The sequence below is a fragment of the Cyprinodon tularosa genome, unplaced genomic scaffold, assembly GCF_016077235.1.
Source record: "Cyprinodon tularosa strain WSP-4 unplaced genomic scaffold, ASM1607723v1 ctg598, whole genome shotgun sequence".
Taxonomy (NCBI): domain Eukaryota; kingdom Metazoa; phylum Chordata; class Actinopteri; order Cyprinodontiformes; family Cyprinodontidae; genus Cyprinodon; species Cyprinodon tularosa.
Window position 1 is genome coordinate 668,466 of NW_024039338.1, and position 21,893 is coordinate 690,358.

At 40.0% G+C, this 21,893-nt stretch overlaps 1 protein-coding gene across 1 annotated transcript; it reads left to right on the forward strand.

Annotated features, from left to right (window-relative positions):
* The first annotated feature begins 1,985 nt into the window (after positions 1 to 1,985).
* Positions 1,986 to 6,878, forward strand: pomk (protein O-mannose kinase). Its single transcript, XM_038306960.1, has 3 exons — positions 1,986 to 2,111; positions 3,265 to 3,540; positions 6,074 to 6,878. Exons 2-3 carry the CDS (start codon positions 3,271 to 3,273, stop codon positions 6,833 to 6,835), a joined length of 1,032 nt encoding a protein of 343 aa, XP_038162888.1. The 5' UTR covers positions 1,986 to 2,111; positions 3,265 to 3,270; the 3' UTR covers positions 6,836 to 6,878.
* The last annotated feature ends 15,015 nt before the right edge of the window (positions 6,879 to 21,893 follow it).

Consider the following 21,893-nt stretch of genomic DNA (forward strand, 5'->3'; position numbering starts at 1 on the left):
TAGAGCTCATCATAGCACTGAAATAGCTCTGGTGAAAGTCACTAATGATATTGTGATGGCCTCAGATAATGGACTTTTATATGTACTTGTCCTGTTGGATCGCAGTGCTGCGTTTGGTACAGCTGACCATGATATTCTTTTAGAAAGACGTGAATATTTTGTAGGAGTTAGGGAACAGTAATGTACAGTAATGCTTGTTTGAATCTTATTTTTCTGACAGATTTCTGTTTGTTCATAGTATATGTCTGTCTATACATTTTGATGAAACTAACCAACATCTGTAAGACATAAAAACCTGGAAGACTCTAAACTTTCTACTCCTGAATGCAGACAAAACAGACATTATAGTCCTTGGACCAGAGTCTTTGAAAAAGAAGCTGATTAGTAAGTTCTTTCATTTGGATGGAATTAAATTGATATAAGATAATAATGTATAAAATCTTGGTTTTAATTTTGATCAGGACCTGTTATTTAAAACCCACATCAACGAGGTTTCTAGAATTTCCTAAGCTTAGCCAAAGGGAGCAAGTAACTGGCAGCTTCCTAGAAATGCAGTGGCATAGAAAGCACAATATTTGCCTTGGGAATGAAGTGGAGTGAAAGTTATAAGTAGCCCCTCAAAAATTACTCCAGTAAAAAGTACTAAAGTACACTGATAAAGTAACTGTACTTTGCTACTTTCCACCACTGCAGCTATCTAACGGGCCCCAAAGCTTATGCTGGTTAAACCACTCTAGCTTTTCTATGCAGTTTCACTTTCTATTTTCAGATGCTCAATTCAACAATCACCTTTGATGTGCATTCGGTAATGTATCTCTATAATGCAACTCATTTAACTAATGTTATGCCTGGCAGTGGTCTTTGTCTTTTGATGTTTTAACTTAACAGCCAGACATCAGTTGAATTGCAAACAGACTCTGTTTTCCAAATGATTGATTTCATATGGAAAATAACACTGACAGCATACAAATGTGTATTGGTAAGAAATGAAAAAAGGAAATGCCATGTTTTGCTCTATCATATACAATTACTATAAAATACGTTAAAGTTTGCAACTATAGTGCAACAAAGAATGTAAAACATTTGTGTTGCAAAGCACTTTACAAAATGTTTTACCATTAATCTAAACTTAACTCCTTTTTCAAAATAAATACATCTAATTATATACAATGAGTCAGTCCAGAACAGTGCACATTTCTATAAGGCAGGGGTTTACCACCTAAATAATGAGGCAGCACATCAGAGAAGAATGTACATTGACCGAGGAGTAGAGTTTTCCAGTAACAAAGTGCAAATACCTCGTTATGTTACTTAAGTAGAAATTTTGGAAATCTATACTTTTTATATTTTTTAGACAACTTTTTACTTCTACTCCTTACATGTTTTGCAATTATCTCTACTTTTTACTCTTTACATTTTAAAAATAGACTCGTTATTATTTTTTTTTTTCATTTGAGCACATTTTTGTTATAGCCTGTTGGTATTAAAAAAAATACAATCCGTCAAAATAATTTGTGTCATCCAGACAATTAATATATTTGTGGTTGGACTCTGTGCTCCATTAACTTGTTTTTCGCTACAAACCAAAATAACTAGTTTTCAAGATGATGCACAGTTAAATCTGACACTGTTACCATTAGTTATAAAACTAAGTACCATAAGTATAGGGAAGTTATAATGCAGAATTGTAGAAAAATTGTCCTTTAATAGAGTAGTGCAGTAAAGCATCTGCCCTTAAAATTCTTTGCTTCATTACTTTTACTTTTATACTGTAAGTAGTTTTAAAATTTGTACTTTTACACTTTTACTTTTTTAAAAAGCTTAAGTTGATCCTCTTAACTTCTACAAACAGCTATACTTCTAACTGAGTAATAAACATGAATACGTTTGACAGCTCTACAGTGGAGTGTTGAAACAAAATAAAATCAAGATGTAATTAAGTTTATATAGATTCCTCCAGCAGGTGGCAGTAATGCAGTTCCGTAGTTGTAGGTTGGTTTAAACCTCGAGCAAGAAGAAGAAGGGGATGGAGGGGGAAATGAAGTGAAATGTAGAAGCTTAACTGTCACTTTATGTTCTTCAATACGTTCAGGATCAGCTTCTGAGAATCAGTGAGTGAAGCTGGTTTTGGAAGATGCCGAACGAATGTCGCTTTTAACCTGCTGGTTAGAAAATAATCTAACATGTTTTCGCTGTTTTAGAGTTTCGCTGTTACTATCAGCTGATGATGTCAGGCAACGTTACATTTCTTTCACTGCTGATAGCATTTTTAATCCATTACATTTTTTTTTTTTGACCATCCATATAAAAAAGAACGACGGCGTATTAGGGGCATTCATAGACGGGAAAAAAATTGGAATTAAAATGTTGAGTTTAAAGTGGCATATTTACAAGAATAAACACCCAAATAACTAGTAAAAGCAAACACATTTAGAGACTTTAGACAGGTTTTATTTGTCATTTTGTTTACTGAAGTGTAAAACAAAAATAAATTTCGTTTGGAAACAGCTCACTGGACAATTTCATCTTTTTAAAAGTGCACCCTTGAAAAAAAATTCAGATTCTTTTTACTCTTTAAATGTAGAAGGAAACAAGTAGCAAAGCACGAGCATAAATACACACATTTACAAGAAAAACACGCACATTTATGAGATTATAAAGATGCACCCCTAAAACGAGGAGATAATTCCATCGCTAAACTCCCTGTTAAAGATATATTTGTGCCAATGCAGCTACATGTTTAAACCTTGCAAAATTTCAATTATTTCTCCTAAATGTGCTTGTATTTTTTCTTATTAATTTGCTACATTTTCTCTTACATTTCTATATATTAAATTCGTAAATTTTAGTGTTTATTCTCGTAAACATTTAAGTATATAAGAGTATTAACTTTATTTATGGAGTTATTTTATTTCACTTATAGAAATTTGGTTGATTGAATCATTCAGTAAAGTATTTCAAGTGTTTCTGTTTCTTTTATTATATATTACTGCTTAGGAAAAACCCCACATTTGAGGGATAACAACGAAAATGGAAATAATTAGGACATATTTGAATATATATATCCTTTGTATTACTTTAATGTATTTTTTCTTTTAGTTTATGCAAACAAATTTTTTTTTATCAAAAACTAAGATTGATATACTCATTACAAACCTCTTATTTAAATAAAGGTTTCCTTTTGCAAAAAATCAACATGCAGTAAGATTTATTGGAATGTATTTTGACTTTTTGTAATGTTTTTGCATTTCCTTTTGCCTACAGAGTATCATGGGTCGCCACAGCAGCAGTTTTAACTCCTTTGTCTTTCCTGTTGTAATGGGATGTCTTGCTGCGTTGATGCTTAGCAGCGCCTTGATATACTTGTATCTGGAAGGTGTGTATCAGTCAGATGAGAAGCTAGTGAGTACCCATGCTGGCTGTCTCTCTCAACACTTTAAACTGCCATCAATGGAAAACTGTAGCAAATGGCTCCAGTGTTCACAGATCAAATCAGAAGTGCACAAGGTGAAGCTGATTGGCCAGGGAGCTGTAAAGAAGGTGTGTATACTTTTAAATTCTGTCTCTCTTTATTGTTTATAGATGTGTTGACAGATAATTTATGCGTCCTTAATAATGTTTTCAATAATACGTGAATTGATGCTACACAAGCACATACAAGGGGCGGTTTATTGCCATTTCATAGCTGTATAGATTCGGTTGATTCATACTCCGTCATTCTACTTTTTTTTAATTGTCAATATGCTAGTTTCCTATTCTGTTTTTCTCTCTTTTGGACCAGAACGTTGTAGTAATGTTAATGTTTTTTAATCACCAAGGTGACCAACTCAGGGACACATTCACTTTATGGTGGAACCTGTTTATATTTAGGCTGAAACTGTATCAGAAAGACAGAAGTTGACTCTGGCAAACTAGTTCTGAGCTGGACTTTTTTTTTTAGATGTCTGTTATGTTAAAAAAATGCGTTTGCCACATAATCCTCTTCTCCATTGAAAATAGCTGGTTAAGGCCTGTTTTTCAAACATCGGTTGACCCGCTAACAATCTGCATTTGGCCCCCATCCCACTGGCAAAAAAGCTGGCCTAACCCCTCGCTGGCAGCTGCGTATTTGGTGACATCATCCTGCTGCGTTAGCATTGATGATGTCACCAGTGCGACAGAAATCAGGAAAGTAAACAATGGAGCACAACAGGTAAGGAAGCCAGGGCGTAGTCAGTGTGCTTCGTTGTTTCGCTCTATTATCTGTCTGAATCCTTCTCTCCAGCGCTGCTCCATCTTTATTAAACGTAAACAGAGTTGTTTCAGGTTGTTAGATTAGAAGCGACTGGCGCAGTGTGTTTACCTCCATATGTTGTGTTCAACGGAATCATGTATTTTAGCTGGTCGACCCAAGTTTTATTTTCCCACAGCATGCCACTCAGAGCTGAGGTGATTTTAACATGGGTCGCTTGCCGAGTCATTTGACCCGAGTAGTAGGGGTGTAAATCACATCCATCATGGGGATTTGATTCAGTATCGATTTCCTGACCGAAAGATTTGATTATTTTCGATACTCAAGAATACACCACGATTCAATTCGATTAATCGGTAAATTATTTTTTTTTATTGTTTTTTTATACCTTACAGGCTAAACAAAGTTTCAAGTTTGAAATAAATCAATGAAAGCTGTAATATCGTTATGCATTTTTTATTTTAGAAACAACAGCAAATAACAGAAGTAGAAAAGTTGCATAAAAAAATACTGCAAAAATCAGTGCAATGAGTGCAATTCAATACCCCGGCTCCAGACGTCCCCGCCCCCTCCACAGACGCTCCGCTGCTCTTCTCCCAAATTGTAGCTGACCGCAGACAGGAGGCCGGCTTGTTTTGTTTTTATGACCGAAATTGCGGAAAACAACTCGTGAAGTTTGACCCACTAGAAGAGCGAGGAGCGCGAGAACGCTGGGACCCTTTTTCCGCCTGGATCTCCGCCCTTTTTGGCCCTCATGTCCCTCCGTCGTCGGACTAAACTTGCCTCCACTTCCTCGCCGCCTCGGCCGTATCTAGACCCACAGCGTGTAGCTCAGACCACGCTTCAATACTGAGAATAATTTTAAACTGTCTGTGTCAAGCTCACTGCAACACACTGCTGTAAGAGTATAACCAGGAAGCGAGGTAGGAGGGCAAAATAGGTTTAGCGCCACCGCAGCACGGGAGGGAGAATTACGCCCAGGAGCAAATGGATAAAAATAGACAGGAGGAAAAAAAAAACATGAATCGATTCTCTTGCGGACGTATCAATGCATCGGATCGTCGGCTGTTGGATCGATGCATCGATACAAAACGATTATTATTTACACCCCTACCGAGTAGATACGCTCAATGAGCTGTTCCCACTGCCACTAAAAGCCGATTGTTCCCGAGTTTAAACAGGTTTTTCAGCCAGTGGGAAAGGGTTGCTATAGACCTTTGCTGATATTTGGCCTGCTAAGGTGGAGGTCTAAAAACACTGGTCCAAATACAAGTTGGAATCAGTCACACTAATTTGAGGTAAAGTTTTGCTAAATAGGTTAATAAGGTTGTGTGATTTTAAACTTAAAGACGAATCCTTTAGGTTGAATCTAAGCATTGAAAATTTCTCCACTTTAATGCTTCATATTAGATATAGGTATTAACTTGTGTCTGGCTGCTGTAAATTAAGGCAGCATCTTTCCTTTCACATCAAAATGTATTGTTTCACATGTAGTATTATTATTATTTTTATTAATTTAGATTCAACTTTGCAAAGCAGAAAGGGACTTAATACGGACTGAGCATTTTAGGCTTTTCCAGATCCAAGATAGTTCGCTGTAGAAGATCCTTCCTGCTTACAGCTATCAACACCCATAGCAACTTGTTGAAAAACTGCCCATGAGTTACTACAACATTTAATTTCCCTTTGGGATTAATACTTTATTTTCTTTCTAGTTTCTTCTTAAGAAAAAATCATAGTTTACCTGCACAAATGTGTTTAGATAAAAATTGTAGAAACTTTGACTGTTTATTATTCTTTATTAAGTATGAACGTAATGTGTTGATGTTTATCTTTTCTTAGGTTTACCTGGCAGATTGGAAAGGTCATAAGGTTGCTTTATCTGAGCTAGCCTCTCTAGAATACAGAGAAGACTTTCTTCATGGACTTTCAATGTTACAGGCCCTTCAAGACTCACTTGTGGTGCAGCTGGTTGGGTTCTGTCTGGAAAACAACTCAATCATTACTCAGCACCACCCACATGGGTCATTGTTGAATCTCGAAAATGTTCTGGCGCAGCCAAAGTACCAGCATCTAAACACTTGGCACATACGGCTAAGACTGGCCACAGACTACGTCTCCATTCTCCACTACCTGCATAACAGCCCTGCTGGAAGAAGGGTGATGTGTGACTCGAACAGCTTGGAGAAAACCCTTTCCCAGTTCCTGCTGACGAATGACTTCCATGTGGTGATAAATGACCTAGATGCGCTGCCTGAAGTAAATCCATCTGGGGGCATGTTAGTGAAATGCGGCAGCCGAGAGCTCACTGGACACTTTGTAGCCCCAGAGCAGCTTTGGCCTTTCATAGACGATGAGCAGCCATTCTCAGATGATCTAATGCCACCATATGATGAAAAGACAGATATCTGGAAGATTCCAGATGTGACACAGTTCATAATGGGAAGGACTCCAGGAGGAGATCTAGTACATTTTCATCTTTTTCAGATCCATAAGGAATGCAAAAATGTATTGCCTAGGTTACGACCTTCTGCTTTTGATGTTTTGAAGACATATAAATCAGTCTATGGTGCCGTTGTTAGAGAAAACAGAGATATGCTCTAGAAAGACGTTTTATTAATTAAATAAACAGAAAAGACTGCATGAACTTTTGTTTGAAAGACTTGTGGTTGAATGTGATCTGGGTTAGTAATAAGTGTAACTAAGCCTCTTTATTTAGACAACATTTTAAAAGAATGCTGCTCCAGAAAGGTCATTAAAGTACACATCAGAGAATCTATTTGGTTTTCTATTAAATGTAATGTTTTTGTATTTCCTGAAACACAGATGAGTAGGAAGTGAGGATTTATTTTTCAAAGAGGAGCTATCACCAAGTGATATATTATTTGCTGCATAATTGAGTTAGCAGAAAAAATATTTATAGTGGAGGAAGGTCAGTCATTTTCAAATTCCATCATTCATCTATATAGACAATTTTATATCCACAGTAACAGAGGTGTCATAAGTATTAATGTTTTTATATACTACTCAACTAGAAGTAGAAGTCCTACCGTTTAAATAACTTTTGTTGAAGTTAGTCAACTTCAGCTTTTTACTCAAGTAAGAGAACCATTTTTTTAAAAAATACTTAAGGAATAGAAATAAAAGTAATGCAGGAAAAAAGGTTATGGACAGATGCTTTACTGCACTAGGCCAGGGTTCCCGCGGCTCCTTAAGAATTCTTAAAAGGCATTGAATTCTTCAAAATAAAACTAAGGCCTTAATTTGTATTAAAATGTCTTAAATCAGTCTTTCGTAGGTCTTAATTTTTAAAACATCATAAATAGGATTATTTTTATTAGGATATATTTTTGTAATCTAAATAAAACATTAAAATTGACAATTTTTTTTTTTCTTTTTATAAAAAAAAATTAAATAAGTGGCTCGCCATTATTGGTTCCGTCCCGATAGCGGAACCAATAAAAGCGTTGTTGCGGCCGGGACATTTGGGAGATGCGCCATTAACTTTTTGTCTGGAAAATATGAGCAAGTGTAAATGTAACAAAAATTGTCTCCAGCCAAGAGTTTTCTCCATGGCTAAAACCAGGAAACATACATGAGGCTCAGTGGAATTAGTGCAAGAAGTCATTTAAGCTCAGAACAATGGGAATTAAAGCAGTGGAGTCGCACATGCGAAGCACGAAACACAAAGCGGTATTTCTCAGTTTAGTTCCACCCTTGTCTCTGCAACACCTCCACTTATCACCAAATCAAACATACTAAGAAAACCATACAAAGAAAAATAGCTGCAAAAAAGACTTAGCACTGGTTATGTTGTGGCTTTAAAACTGATTTGTTTTGTTCCCTGCTAAAAGAAAGTTTGTGAATTCAGTTAAATAATTGTTCAAATATATCTGTCATTTGTGTGTTTTTAGCTTTCTTCCTGTATGGGAAGTTTTTCAAAATTTGAAACATTGGTGCAGTGGTTTATGTTAAAGTAAACCTTTGGGTTAAGTTGTCGCAAACAGGTTTTTCTTGTGAATTTGGTCTTAAATTTTTATTTCAAGTGGCATTAAAAAGTCTTAAAAAGTATAGAAATTAACTTGCCTTATGCTGTAGGAACCCTGCTTGGCTGTTAAAGGAACAGTTTTCTACAATTCTGGATGATAATTTCCTTATACTTAATTTTCTTTGAAATAACTAATAACTAATTTCTTTGAAATAACTAATGGCAATAACGCGAAAGGTCATTTTGCATCATCTTGAATATATCTTGTATCTTTGGTATGTTTGGAACAAGTGTGTACAGCAGCAAGTCCAACCACAAAGAAATGAATTGTCTAAACAATAATGACTCCAGTAAAGTATAGATAGCAGAAATTTGTACTTGAGTAAGCTAACAAAGTATTTTTAATTTGTTACTTGAAATCTCTGCACAGTAATGGCAAGAAGTATTATTAAGAAATATTGTTAGAAAAATGTATATCTTATCATTTTATTTCAAGTTACGGGCATTTGGCCAAAGAATGTAAAGTACTGTTCTACATGAGGAGAGCAAATATTTCTCTCAGGGCCTGGTATTATTCAGCCATGCAGCCGTAGGTGACTGATAACTTCTGACCCCTCATGATATCATCAGACCCCTCCTGGTAACGTTTGACCACTCCTGTAATTCCTTTGAAGTCCAACAATAAAAGCAGCAGAAAAGAGAGGTTTGGGCAGAGTTGAGTACAGACTTTCAAGGGGTCTCACCCTTGCTCTCTCACTTTTCTGCAGAAAAGAAACAAATACTTGCTCTGTTTGGTTTTTATTTCTAGGACAATAAGTGGTTATGATTATTAACCCTATCAAATACCAGGACCAAAAGTGAAACAAGAATAGAATATAAATAATATTATAATAATAATGAGGATCATTAGTGGGAAATGTTGGGAGTTGATGTTTCAGTGTAAGGCTGAAAATGCCCTTAATGAGTCAACCTGTTAACCCTCCACATATATGAGATTTTTCTGACGGTTAGCTAAAGTAAAACTTATATCCAGAATTTTTGAGGCATTTACAACTGATAGTAGATCAGAAGAAACCCATATCAAAAAGATCCCATTTTTCACAACTAGATTTTGGCCAAATTGGAGATAATAATCAAATTAGACTAGCTAATAGAGTTTAATCTGCACGTATATTTCAATCTGATAATGTCATATGCAAAATATCTTAGCTTGGAACTCCTCACTCACCAGTTTTTCATTGAAAAAGCCCTTCAGAGTCAAACATTTTCAGATAGAATAACTAAAGTCCAGTTTATTTGTTTTTGGACCTTTTTTGGAACTATTGCAAAGAGGGGTCTCTTAAATGTCCTTCATTGAGCTTTAGGAACCAGTTTACTGCTGAAACTGTGCAGTTTGAAGTTTAAAGGAGAAGTTCGGTTTTTAACACTTTTAGCCCATTTTCTGTAGTGTCCAGGATGAAATCGAATGATCGACACCAAAATTTTGACAATTGGTCCTGTCTCTGCTTTTTGGCTCATTTAGAATCCCCCCCTGGCTGCTTTAGAATGGCTTCCATAGAGCATGTCCGATAATGTCCTTAAAACAACCTTAAACATTCTTTTTTTAAAATATGCTACTCACCGGGTCGTCAGCGCTGTTCAATGACGTTCCAAAAAAAGTTTCGTGAAGAAAAAACGTTCCTGTAGTGTTTTATTTAGCATTTTGTAAATCCCATTGAGTTCTGTTGGAATAGTCAATATTCCCCTGCCACCGGAAACGAAAATGGGGCCTGTTTACACAGTTGTAGTCTTTTCGCTTCACTCTGTGTACTCCGACGTCGAGAATCAAGAATCCACCTTTCGTATTCCATTTTCAGAGTTTTTTAAAGTGTTTAACAGAGACGTTAGCACCTCGACGTCGGAGTACACAGAGTGAAGCGAAAAGACTACAACTGTGTAAACAGGCCCCATTTCCGTTTCCGGTGGCAGGGGAATATTGACTATTCCAACAGAACTCAATGGGATTTACAAAATGCTAAATAAAACACTACAGGAACGTTTTTTCTTTACAAAACTTTTTTTGGAACGTCATTGAACAGCGCTGACGACCCGGTGAGTAGCATATTTAAAAAAAAGAACGTTTAAGGTTGTTTTAAGGACATTATCGGGCATGCACTATGGAAGCCGTTCTGAAGCAGCCAGGGGTTGATTCTAAATGAGCCAAAAAGCAGAGACAGGACCAATTGTCAAAATTTTGGTGTCGATCATTCGATTTCATCCTGGACACTACAGAAAATGGGCTAAAAGTGTTAAAAACCGAACTTCTCCTTTAAAGATATGTTCCTAATCCAGTGTATTTCATAGGACCCAGTTCCATAAATTGATGTTAAGCCGGCTTACACTGTGCGATTTTTTTTACCCTTTTCTGGGTGATTGTCCATTCATGCGATAATTCTTCAATCGGGCCGACTTTCAGCCTTAACTTGCGCCGTGTAGTCTACAGGGGGTAACGAGGGACGAACAGCCTCTCATGACCACCTCCCGATCAGGAATCGTGAGGTCGGGAACATGTTTGATTTTCTTCGGACCGATCGCTCAGTGGGCATGCGTGAACAAGTAGTCTTATATTTATTCTTACTCTCAGATGTAGACACAGAAGCATGGTGGGGGTGCGGGTGAAATGGAGTTCTCTCTGTAAAATTGACAGACCGTAGTAGCCACGTTTGCTCAGCCATTTCGTTGTCCAAATATGTCGTCACCTTTTCTTTTTAGGGTTTTCAGCTCAAAATTGCACAAATTGCCAAAATTTCACTATACTGAGCTTCATATTTCTTCTACTCATTTGGGTTCCGGACAGACAAGCCTGAGTAGTGCCATCTCACTGCGGAGCTGAGTCTGACGTGTTTTTTAGACAGTGTGAGCAGGTAGATTGCATCAGAGCGTCGGGCCGAACATGCATTGTGAGCTGTGAACTCACACTGTGTGAGCTGCAGCTGCGTGCAACGATTGAAAAAAATCGCATAGTGTAGGCCTGGCTTTAGCATTAAAATTACCCTTAAGGGAACGCTGTGGAACCGGGAACCAAGATGGCAGCTAAAAGTGGATGTGCTCAAAATGCTCAAAACTTCTAAAAAACAGCCCAGTATCAGAAGTAAAATAACTCGGAAAGTGTCTAAACCGACTATTCTCAGACTGTGGTTTTTGTCACACTAAAATGCGGTTCTCGAAAAAACCAGCTCAGTCTGATACTCCGATGACAGACCAAAACAAAAAGCTGACTGCTAGAACTGATGGCATTTGTGATCTTAGCGTAGTGCTAGCTGAACTTCGGTTGCTGCATTCAGGGTTTGGTGGATTTGGAAACAAACTGGACAGGATCGATAACCATGTGGCTGAAAAGTCCTTTATAGCTTACGAGAAAAATATGACAGAAGTGAAGCAAAATGTTGCCCACAATACTACACAACTTGATGAAGCTGAAAACAGGATGATCATCACGGAGGAACTCCTAGAAACTGTTACTGCTAAACTACCTGGATCCTAAGACTGATGACCTAGAGAACCAAGGCTGAAGGAAGAACCTGCGCCTATTTAATTCCAGGATGGCACCGAGGGATAGCGACCATTACTGGAGTTTATACAGGAGATGTCGCCGGGCTGGCTGGCGATAGATCCTTCACCACTGAAAGGGCTCACAGTATGCTGGCACCTCCAGAAATGAACCAGCACAGAGGGTTTCAATATACTCCATATCCTCCAAAATGAGGATCCTCATCAATGGGAAGATGGTACCGTTTTAATCGCCAAAGGAAGCTGGGGATTTTCTCTGGGTACAGTCTGGACAGGACTGATTGATTTGGGGAGCAGTTCAGTTTCTGAGCTACGTGATCAGCTAATTGAATGCTACACGTCTATGCTTTAGCTGAGATAATATTCAGTTAATCTTTGACTTATTATTCTATAAGACAAGCAACTTGGGGAAGACTTTTTATCTTTGCTCCTGTTATACAAGATATCTCGTAAAATTTTGCTATAAAAAATTGTGTACATGCGTATCAATGCCTTATATTACAAGGATATGTACAAGTGTCCTCACAGACATTTTTAACATCTCTCTGGCCGATCCCTAGTGCCAACATGCTTCAAGTCTGCCACCATTACTCCGGTCCTTTCCCTCCATTACCGGCCTTTCGCACTGACTCCCATCATGATGAAGTGCTTCCAAAGGCTGGTTAAAGAACACATCGTCTCCAGTCTGCCACCAACATTCGACCCATTCCAGCTTGCCTACCGCTCCACTGAGGACGCCATCATTGCTGCTCTCCACCTGAGCCTGGCACACCCTGAGGACAAGAAGACCCAGGTCAGATGCTGTTCCTGGACTTCAGTTCAGCTTTCAACATCATCATCCCACAGCATCTGATGGGCAAACTGGAACAGCTGGGATTCAATACACCCCTCTGCTATTGGCTGCTAGACTTCCTCACCAACAGACCTCAGTCAGTCCGGGTTGGACAGAACACCTCTGATATCATCATCCTAAGCAAAGGCTCCCCTCAGGGCTGCATCCTGAGCCCCTGGCTGTTTACCCTGATGACACATGACTGCGTCCCCAGGTTCACCACCAATCACATCGCGAAGTTCACAGATGACACTATGGGGGAGGGCCGCATCAGAGACGAAAACTACCAGGACTACAGAGAGGAGTTGGAGCAGCTGGTGGTGCAGAGATAACAGCCTGATCCTGAATGTGGAGAAAAGGAGATCATCGTCAACTTCAGGAAGAACCAGCCTAACCACCCTCCACTGCTCATCAACAGCTCAGCTGTAGAGGCGGTCAGCAGCACCAAATTGTTGGAGGTGCACATCACAGACACCCCCACCTGGACTGGAAACACCACCTCACTGGTAAAAATGGCACAAAAGCGCTTGTATCTCCTGGGGAGGATGAGGAGAGCCCACCTGCCCCCACCCATCCTCCCCACCTTCTACAGAAGCACCATAGAGAGCGTTCTGAGCAGCTGTCTCACTGTGTGGTGTGGAGGCTGCAGCGCCTCAGACTGGAAGAAGATGAGAAGAGTGAGAGTAGCAGAGAGCATCATTGGGGCTCCTCTTCCCTACATTAAAGACATTTCATCCCAGTGCAGTGTGTCCCAAGCCCGTGACATCATCAATGACCTCTCAAACCCCCACCATGGACTGTTATACCTGCTGCCCTCTGGATAGAAGCTTTGCAGCATTTGATGCAGGTCCAGCAGATTCTGAAACAGCTTCTTCCCCACCACCATCAGACAGCTGAACTGTTGAGAAAACTCAAAATCATGTCACAGACTGCATGAAACTGATAACAAACCAAACCACTGCAAAATTGCACCATATATATTAATGCTCTCAACTTCCTTATCAATGCGTTTTCCCCCCCATGTTTTTTCTCCCACTCTGTTTAGATTTGACCACTGCTGCACTTTAATAAAATGGAAATGTCATGAAAGCTATATTAAACAAAATTTTGTTTTGTGTACACTCTGTGTTTACAAAACGACAATTAAAGTTGTCTAACTCTAAGTCTAAGCAGGTTTCCTACTGGACCCCTTTGCTGCAGACCAGCCTCTGAGAGACACAGCCTTTTTCACACAAACACAAAGGCAGGGTAATCAAAACTACATAGGCAGAAAAAAAGCACTCTCTTTCTTGGCAACTCCAGAAAATCAGACACACATTGAACTCCAGGAGTAGGTTGGGTGTTGTGACTCTCCATCTCAATTAGCCTGCCCAGGCCCCCACCCTGCAGCAAGCAAACTGTACCTGATCTAAAATCTTTTCCTGCATGCTGTGGTTGTTTCATGAAAAAAAGTGAAAAAGGGCGAAGGATTGTTTGCAAAACACTTTACTTCTGCAAAAACATGTTAACACCATTTTACAGATTCAAAGACAAAAAGCTTGAAATGCAGTAAGTTCATATTTTTTTTTTTAGGTTTTATCATAACCACAGCAGGAACAAATACACAATTGAAATATAGAGTCACTGCATATAAAAGGGAAAAATGCTCACAGTCAGAATCAGAGTGCCTTCATTTGTTACAGAGTAGCAACCCATCGAAGAGAACAAAATACAAACAACATAAATGGTGAGGAAAAGTTCTTGAGGCCGCAGCCAGCACTGCCTTTACAGGATTGCATTTTAGCCAGCAGATTATTTATGTTTTGGGATGTTGTTGACTATATGTCAGGCAAAGTCTTTTCGTAAATATGGGGCTTGATGCTGAGAAAATGCCTTCGGGAGAGATATGCTTTCTTTTGGCACAGCCCCATGCGACTCAACAATAGCAGGATGTCTCTGTGGAAAGCCTTAGTTAGGATGGCATAAAAGAAAGGGTGCGCACAAGAATTAAGTGGATAGAAGAGTACAAGCAGCACCTGTTGGAGATATAGAAATTGACATTTATTTTCAGAAACAAAAACAAAATCTGAATTATATTACAGAGAAAAATGCAAACCTTAGAATCTGTGATGGTCATAAGTGGTTGATTGAGCACTGCAGACAAACCATAAAAACAAATTGGAGCCAGACACAGAAAGTTGGTAAAAATAAGAACAGCCATGCGTTTGGCCATTCTGGTGTCATATCTGCTAGAGTCACGCTGGGGATTGTGCACCATACAATAGATGTGAAGGTAGCATAAGCATACTGCCATGAATGCCATTACATTTATAACTAAAACAGACACAATATAAAACTGCCCAACAGCTGTCTCAGTGTCCATAGGTAAACAAATGCTCACTCTCTGGTAGGTGTTTACGCCAAGTACTGGCAAAGAAGCAATGGTCCCACACAATAACCACCCTAAGAGCATCAGCAGGGCCGCATGCCGCAACCTCATCTGTCTGTCTGGCCTCATGGCATTAAAGATTGCATGCCAGCGTTGGAAGCTAATTGAAGTTAATGTGTACACAGATAACTCACTAGAAAACACAGATAGAATCCCTGCCAAGTTACAGCCACGTCCCGTTTGCCAGGAAATGGCATATTGGTAATAACGAGAGTGTGTGTAGAAATCAACCAATGCAATAAACAGTAAATACATACCCATGCACCCATCTGCAAAGGCTAGGTGACCCAAAAAGAAACGGGTGACAGACAGCTTCTGATGGGATGTCAATAAGATGAACAGCACAAACGAATTTGCTGAAATGGCTACAAAACTGACCACCCAGACCAATACCCTGAGGAAGCCTTGGCTCATTACATCCTCACAGGGATTCAGGGCATCAGGCAGAGGTGTGCATGACGGTCCTTTGTCTCTGAAAAGATCATTACACAGAGCAAAGTCAAACTCCTCTCCAAACTGCTCTGAAGATAAATCCACCACATACGAGCCCTCCTCCTGAGCCTGTTTGTCTGGACACCCGTCGCCAAGGTTGTTCATATTGTAATGTTGTCCTCCAGTAGTTGGGACCAATGAGCTGTTTTTTTGTCGCTGGAAAAGACCAATTCCCAGAAGCTTCTCGGACAAAAGGCCAAAGGATTCCTGCTGATTTGCAAGGGCGGCCCTAGTTAGGTTGCAGAATTTTGCCTCTCTGTGTTTAGGACATAAAAGAAAAAGAAAAACTGTGATTTAATTTAAAAAAGACATTAATCACAAAATGAATATACAGTGAACATATATAAATCAGCTGCTAGATAAAAACAACCATAGTATTTCTCAGTTTTGGTCAGTTTTGTTAAAGTGTCCACTTGCACATTTGTTTTTAGAACCGCAAAACTTTGTGATTTATTTCATCCTTTTAAAAACCTGACTGAAATTGTATTTAGATAGGTAGGTCTGAACTTTGAGGGGAATAGATTAATTAAGGCCTGCCATTTTAATTAAAGCTTATATAAAAGCATGTTTAGGGCCCCACAGACCACATTCATACCACAGGGTTCGTACGAGTGCTGGAAATCTTTGAAAATGCTTGAATTTTGACGTGTTTTCAAGGTTTGAAAAGTGCTTATATTTTGGATGAAATGCTTGAAAATGCTTGAAATTGTAACTATTTCTTTCGCAACAAATACCTATCTAACTGAATCGTGTGTTTATTAAATGGAAAAATAAAATGTTGGAGAGCCCGAAAATGAAACCTGCTCGCTTATGTGTGACTGCGATCTGCCAGTCTATTTCCATGTGTGACTCCGCCCCCATGAAACCACTACTGCACCATGCCGGGAGGTTGTCGTTTCAATGAACGTTGGCTGGAAGATGAAAAATACAAATTATGGATTAAACGGGGACATACCCCACAAGTTGCATCTTGTAAAGTCTGCAAAAAAGATGTGCAGCATTTCACAATGGGCGAGTCTGCGCTCTCGAGTCACATGAAGGGTAAGTCATAATGACTGAGAATATGGTGTGATAATGTAATGTTAGTATTGCAGTGTTTCCCGCAGCACTAACTTGGCGAGGCGGCCTCACCCTACCGCCTCGCCAACGTTCCAAAAAAAACCCCAAAAAACCCTGAAGTTTTAATTCATTGCCAGGCCCTTACCTTAAAACTGTACGGCTGATAATACTGAATTGCGACACCCTCTGGCTGTTTATATTACAACGCCATGGCAGAGGAGTCATTTTCTTTGATCATCAGAAAACTGATAATATAAAATAAATATCTGCCTCGTGTGCTCTGACAAATGAAGATAGGATTTAGTTTTATGTATTCATTTCGACCCCCAACCCCCCGGCCGTCATCCGCGCAAAACTGGTTCCGTAAGGTGCTGGAAAATGTTTTTAAAATGGATCTTGAAAGTGCTTGAAAAGTGCTTGATTTTCACTTTGGAAAAGGGGTACGAACCCTAATACCAATATTACTATTTACAATAGCCAAAAGCTCTGGTCCAATGGTAATAAAAACATTTTTAAAAAGGTGAAAGGGAATAAGATTACAAGGAGAACCAAAGGTTTCATATGATCAATGAAGCTGTTCAAACTTGAGATACAGACTATATTTGATGAAGAGATGCTAGACAACAAGTCAATATAGATGGGTCATATAAAGGAGGTGAAACAAGTGATTTAGGGAAAGTGAAACCTTTCAAACAAAGAAATTGAGAAATCTCTCACACAGTCAGTTGTTTTTATAAATGTGCTAATTTAAATATTTAATATGCCATGATCATGGTTTTTGGACATTGGGAACCAGTGTCCATATTTCATCTTGACATGATGACCACAGAGGAAAATAAAGGTTTTGGTGAATAACCAGCTATAAGATCTCTCCAAGCAAAACAGACCTTTTGCAGCACATTTTTCTTGAGTTTCAGGACTTATAGAGTCAGGCTGGATGAGAAGCCTGCCTTTATGAACAACTGAGACAAAGGAGAGCCTGCCATGACTGCTGAGCTGCAGTTGGATGAAACTCAAGCCTTCCAAATGGAAATGTACAAAAAGGTTTGCAGGTCTGGCACAATTAGGGCCAGAACAAACAATATGTCTTTTGATGATTTTGATCATTTCATGTGTTTACTGATGGGTAGAGGCAAGCTAACAGGATGGACTGCATGCTATGCTATGCTACAGTAACGTGTTGAGCTGGACAAGCTTTATTCACTAAGGGTTTAAACACTGATATAACATTAGTGTTCATGTGTTCCTCAGATGCTCATTACATTTCCATTACCAAGTATGACCAAGAGTCATTTAGTGAAATCCTGATGTCTATTCGCTGCTAGCTATTTCAAAGAGGTTAAAGAATCATTTGACTAAAGTTTATTGGTTCTTGATTGAGTAAATAATTTAATAAAACATTATTTGGCCAAATAATGTTTTATTCACCTCATGGATTTGCATTGTGAATTGGTCTAAAAACATCCCAAATTCTTCCAGATAAGCTTTGGTTTTAAAACTTAAAACCCATCTTAAAGGAATAGTACACCCAAAACATGATTAGCCTTCATTTTCTACTCACCCCCATGCTTAACAACACTCTGGAGTACTTTTTTGATATCTCAAATGCATCTGGAGATCTGGGAGGCTTCTTGCTGTCTGCTGACATTCAAATAATGGAGGTCTATGGTGACCGAGACAGAAAGGTCCATAAAAGTCCACAAAAAACGTGTCAATATTCCTCCATACTGCTCGTCCAATGTATTCCAAGTGTCCTGAGTGGGTAGCATCCAGAATTTACTCGAAACGAAGTCATTTAGAATGTTTTTAGAGCATAAACAGTAGTGTATAGGATTTCCTGAAAGCGCGCACATGCGCGTTCACGACGCTAAGGAAGCCGGCAGACCAAACCAGATGAAAGTGCGCATTCAGCGTCTGCTCTGCCGATAATGCAAGCGTAGAAGAAGAAATGTGCTGTTTACCTGTGAAAAGAAAGAAACAACGAAAGAAAAATGTCTGAGGACTTCAGTGTTGAGGAAGAGCATGAGTTCTTTGCCGAGCTGAATGCGCTGGTTTGGTCTGCCGGCTTCCGTAGCGTCGTGAACGCGCATGTGCGCGCTTTCAGGAAATCCTATACACTACTGTTTATGCTCTAAAAACATTCTAAATGACTTCGTTTCGAGTAAATTCTGGATGCTACCCACTCAGGAAACTTGGAATACATTGGACGAGCAGTATGGAGGAATATTGACACGTTTTTTGTGGACTTTTATGGACCTTTCTGCCTCGGGCGCCACAGACCTCCATTATTTGAATGTCAGCAGACAGCAAGAAGCCTCCCAGATCTCCAGATGCATTTGAGATATCAAAAAAGTACTCTAGAGTGTTGTTCAGCATGGGGGTGAGTAGAAAATGAAGGCTAATCATGTTTTGGGTGTACTATTCCTTTAAACTGTAATATGGTTTTCAACCATGTTTCCCCTTCCTCTTTATACATAGTAGTTTAGTTTAGTTGAATTTCACTTGTCATGGTCTTGGTTCTGCTGTTCTTTTCTTTGCTCCTTGTTTTCTAGATTTATTGGCCTAATTCAAGTTTTGTTGTATTTCTAGATTTATATTAGTTCTCATGTTTTTCTGTTGTCCTCTTTTGCCCTCTTGTGTGTGTATGTTCCTTTCTTCTTGGCTCCCTCGTTGTCTTCTTCTTCTTCTAATGGGGTTTTATGGCGGTTGGCAGACTTGTGAATTGTGCATTACCGCCACCAACTGATATGGAGTAAAGCAAGAAAACAGAAAACGATTCACCCCCCCCCCCCCCCCCCCCCAAAAAAAAAAAAAAAAAAAAAAAAAAAAAAAAAAAAAAAAAAAAAAAAACCTGTGTAACTTAAACCAACATAATACTAAATCACATTTGCCCATATAATTTTTAATTTACTCTAGGTCATCTTAACTCTGCCAGTTTCTGATGGTCCCATCGGTCCTCCCATCATACTTCCAACCATCTCCCAGTTCAAATCTTTAATGTCCAGATATTTTTCTGCAGCCTTCACTATTATTTTGATTTTTTCCGTTTTTTTTTGTTGTCTGTGCAGTACAATTAATTACTTCTACCATGAAAAGAACAAAATTTGTCTTTTTAACAATAAGTGAGTCTTCATCAATTTTTTGATTCTCTAGAGGTTTGGAATTTGCCGTGTGTTGAACTGTAGGTTTGGGTTTTTCTGACTGAGATGGGATCCTTTTTGCAGCTTCAGCGTAGGTTATTCCGAGCTCAAATTTCATTTTTTTAATTTCCTCAGACCTTTTGCTTGCTTCACAGCCGCGATAGGCAGCAGTATGTTCTCCACCACAATTACAGCATTTTATTTTAGCTTCTTTTCCACATTTTCCGTACTCATGTTCTCCTGCACACCTTCCACACCTCTGTTTCCCTTTACAAACTGCTGCAATGTGACCGAATTTTTGGCATTTGAAACATCTCAATGGTGGAGGATTGTAGATTTTGACATTATAGCTTATGTAACCGATGAATACTTTGCTTGGTAATTGCTCTTCCTCAAATTTAATTAGCACTGATAAACTGTCAGATCTTTCTCCGTTTCTTGTTGTTTTTAACCGTTTTACTTCTTTTACTTTTGCACCGCTTATGTTTTCCAGAATCTCTTTTTCAGAAATTTTTAGAGGAACTCCTCCAATGACTCCCCTGCTGATCTTTTTGTTCTCCATTAGGCTGCACTGAACTCTTATCCCGTCAATTTTGTTGATCCGTATTGCTTTGCCTTGCTGGGCGCTGTCTCTGCAGTTAATTAGCAGGTCTCCACTGTACAGAATTCTGGCACCTCTGACTTCTCCGACAAGTTTATTGATGGTTTTTGTTAAGTGAACCGGATTCCAATTTGTAAAAGAGTCTGCCTGATTAACGACTTTGAATATGACTTTGAATTCATTTTGTTGTGCTGTGGAATGTATGGAATGATCATCACTGGATTGTTCTGAACTAGATTCCCCTTGAACTGATCTCTGTTTTTTCCGCTTTTTCTCATTTTTTGATGTTGCTATCTTCCAACCTTCATTGTCACTATTTCCCTCTTCCATCCCACAAGAATCGCTTCCTGTTTCCTCACTACTCACGGCCCAAGACATTTCTCCATAAGCAGCTTCAAAACACGCGCCATGCACCAAACGACCATCCACATGCAATCCTCCGGGGCCAATCCTCCCTCGTTGTCTCCTCTCACACCTGTTCCTTGTCTGCTCGTTAGCCCTCCCTTTGTCTCTCTCTCCTATATATGCTCTCCCTCTGCTCTCACTCTTTGTTGGTTCCTTGTCTTTGCTGTCCTCCCGTGCTGTTGTCCACGTTCCTCGTCTCTCCCTGGCTCCTCGTGTTTGGTTTCCCCCAGATGTCTCCATAGTTCTGGTTTGCTTTGATTTTTAGTTGGATTTTTGCATTCCTGCCTTTGTTACTGTTTGCCCCCATTAAACTCCCAAGAAATCTCCTCAGCCTCTCTGCCTCTGCATTTGGGTCCTCTACAACAACCAAACCCTGACATTAGGAACCAACCACAATGGACCCAGCAGAGCCCAGTCTGGACACCCTAAGGGACTTTTTCCTCAATCTAGGCAATACTCTGGACTCAATATCCAACCTTACACCGCCTTGGAAGAGGGTGAGTGCAACTAGCCAACTTAAACAGATTCTCCTCTCAAACTCCACACTCATTTCTCCCCCAGTATTATCTGAACTGTTTGAAGAGTTGGAGTGGAACCACCAAGCAGCCAGCGCCCAGCTCTTCAGCAGACCTCCACCACCCAAACCATCTCTTCATCTCCTCCCTACCCTGCCGTCAATCGCCTCCGGTCCAGTTCCACCACCTTCACCAGCTGTTGGTCCCCCCATGCCGTCTGCCTCCTCCAGGCGTAAGCGCCGCCGGGGGAAGAAATCCACTCCCTCTCCGGCGGGTCAGCCTGACGCCTCCACTCCCTCTCCGGCGGGTCAGCCTGACGCCTCCACTCCCTCTCCGGCGGGTCAGCCTGACGCCTCCACTCCCTCTCCGGCGGGTCAGCCTGACGCCTCCACTCCCTCTCCGGCGGGTCAGCCTGACGCCTCCACTCCCTCTCCGGCGGGTCAGCCTGACGCCACCACTCCCTCTCCGGCGGGTCAGCCTGACGCCTCCACTCCCTCTCCGGCGGGTCAGCCTGACGCCTCCACTCCCTCTCCGGCGGGTCAGCCTCACGCCTCCACTCCCTCTCCAGCGGGTCAGCCTGACGCCTCCACTCCCATGGGTCAGCCAGCTGCCAGCCTTAGCTCCCCTCATAACCATGTCAGTTTCTCCCTAAA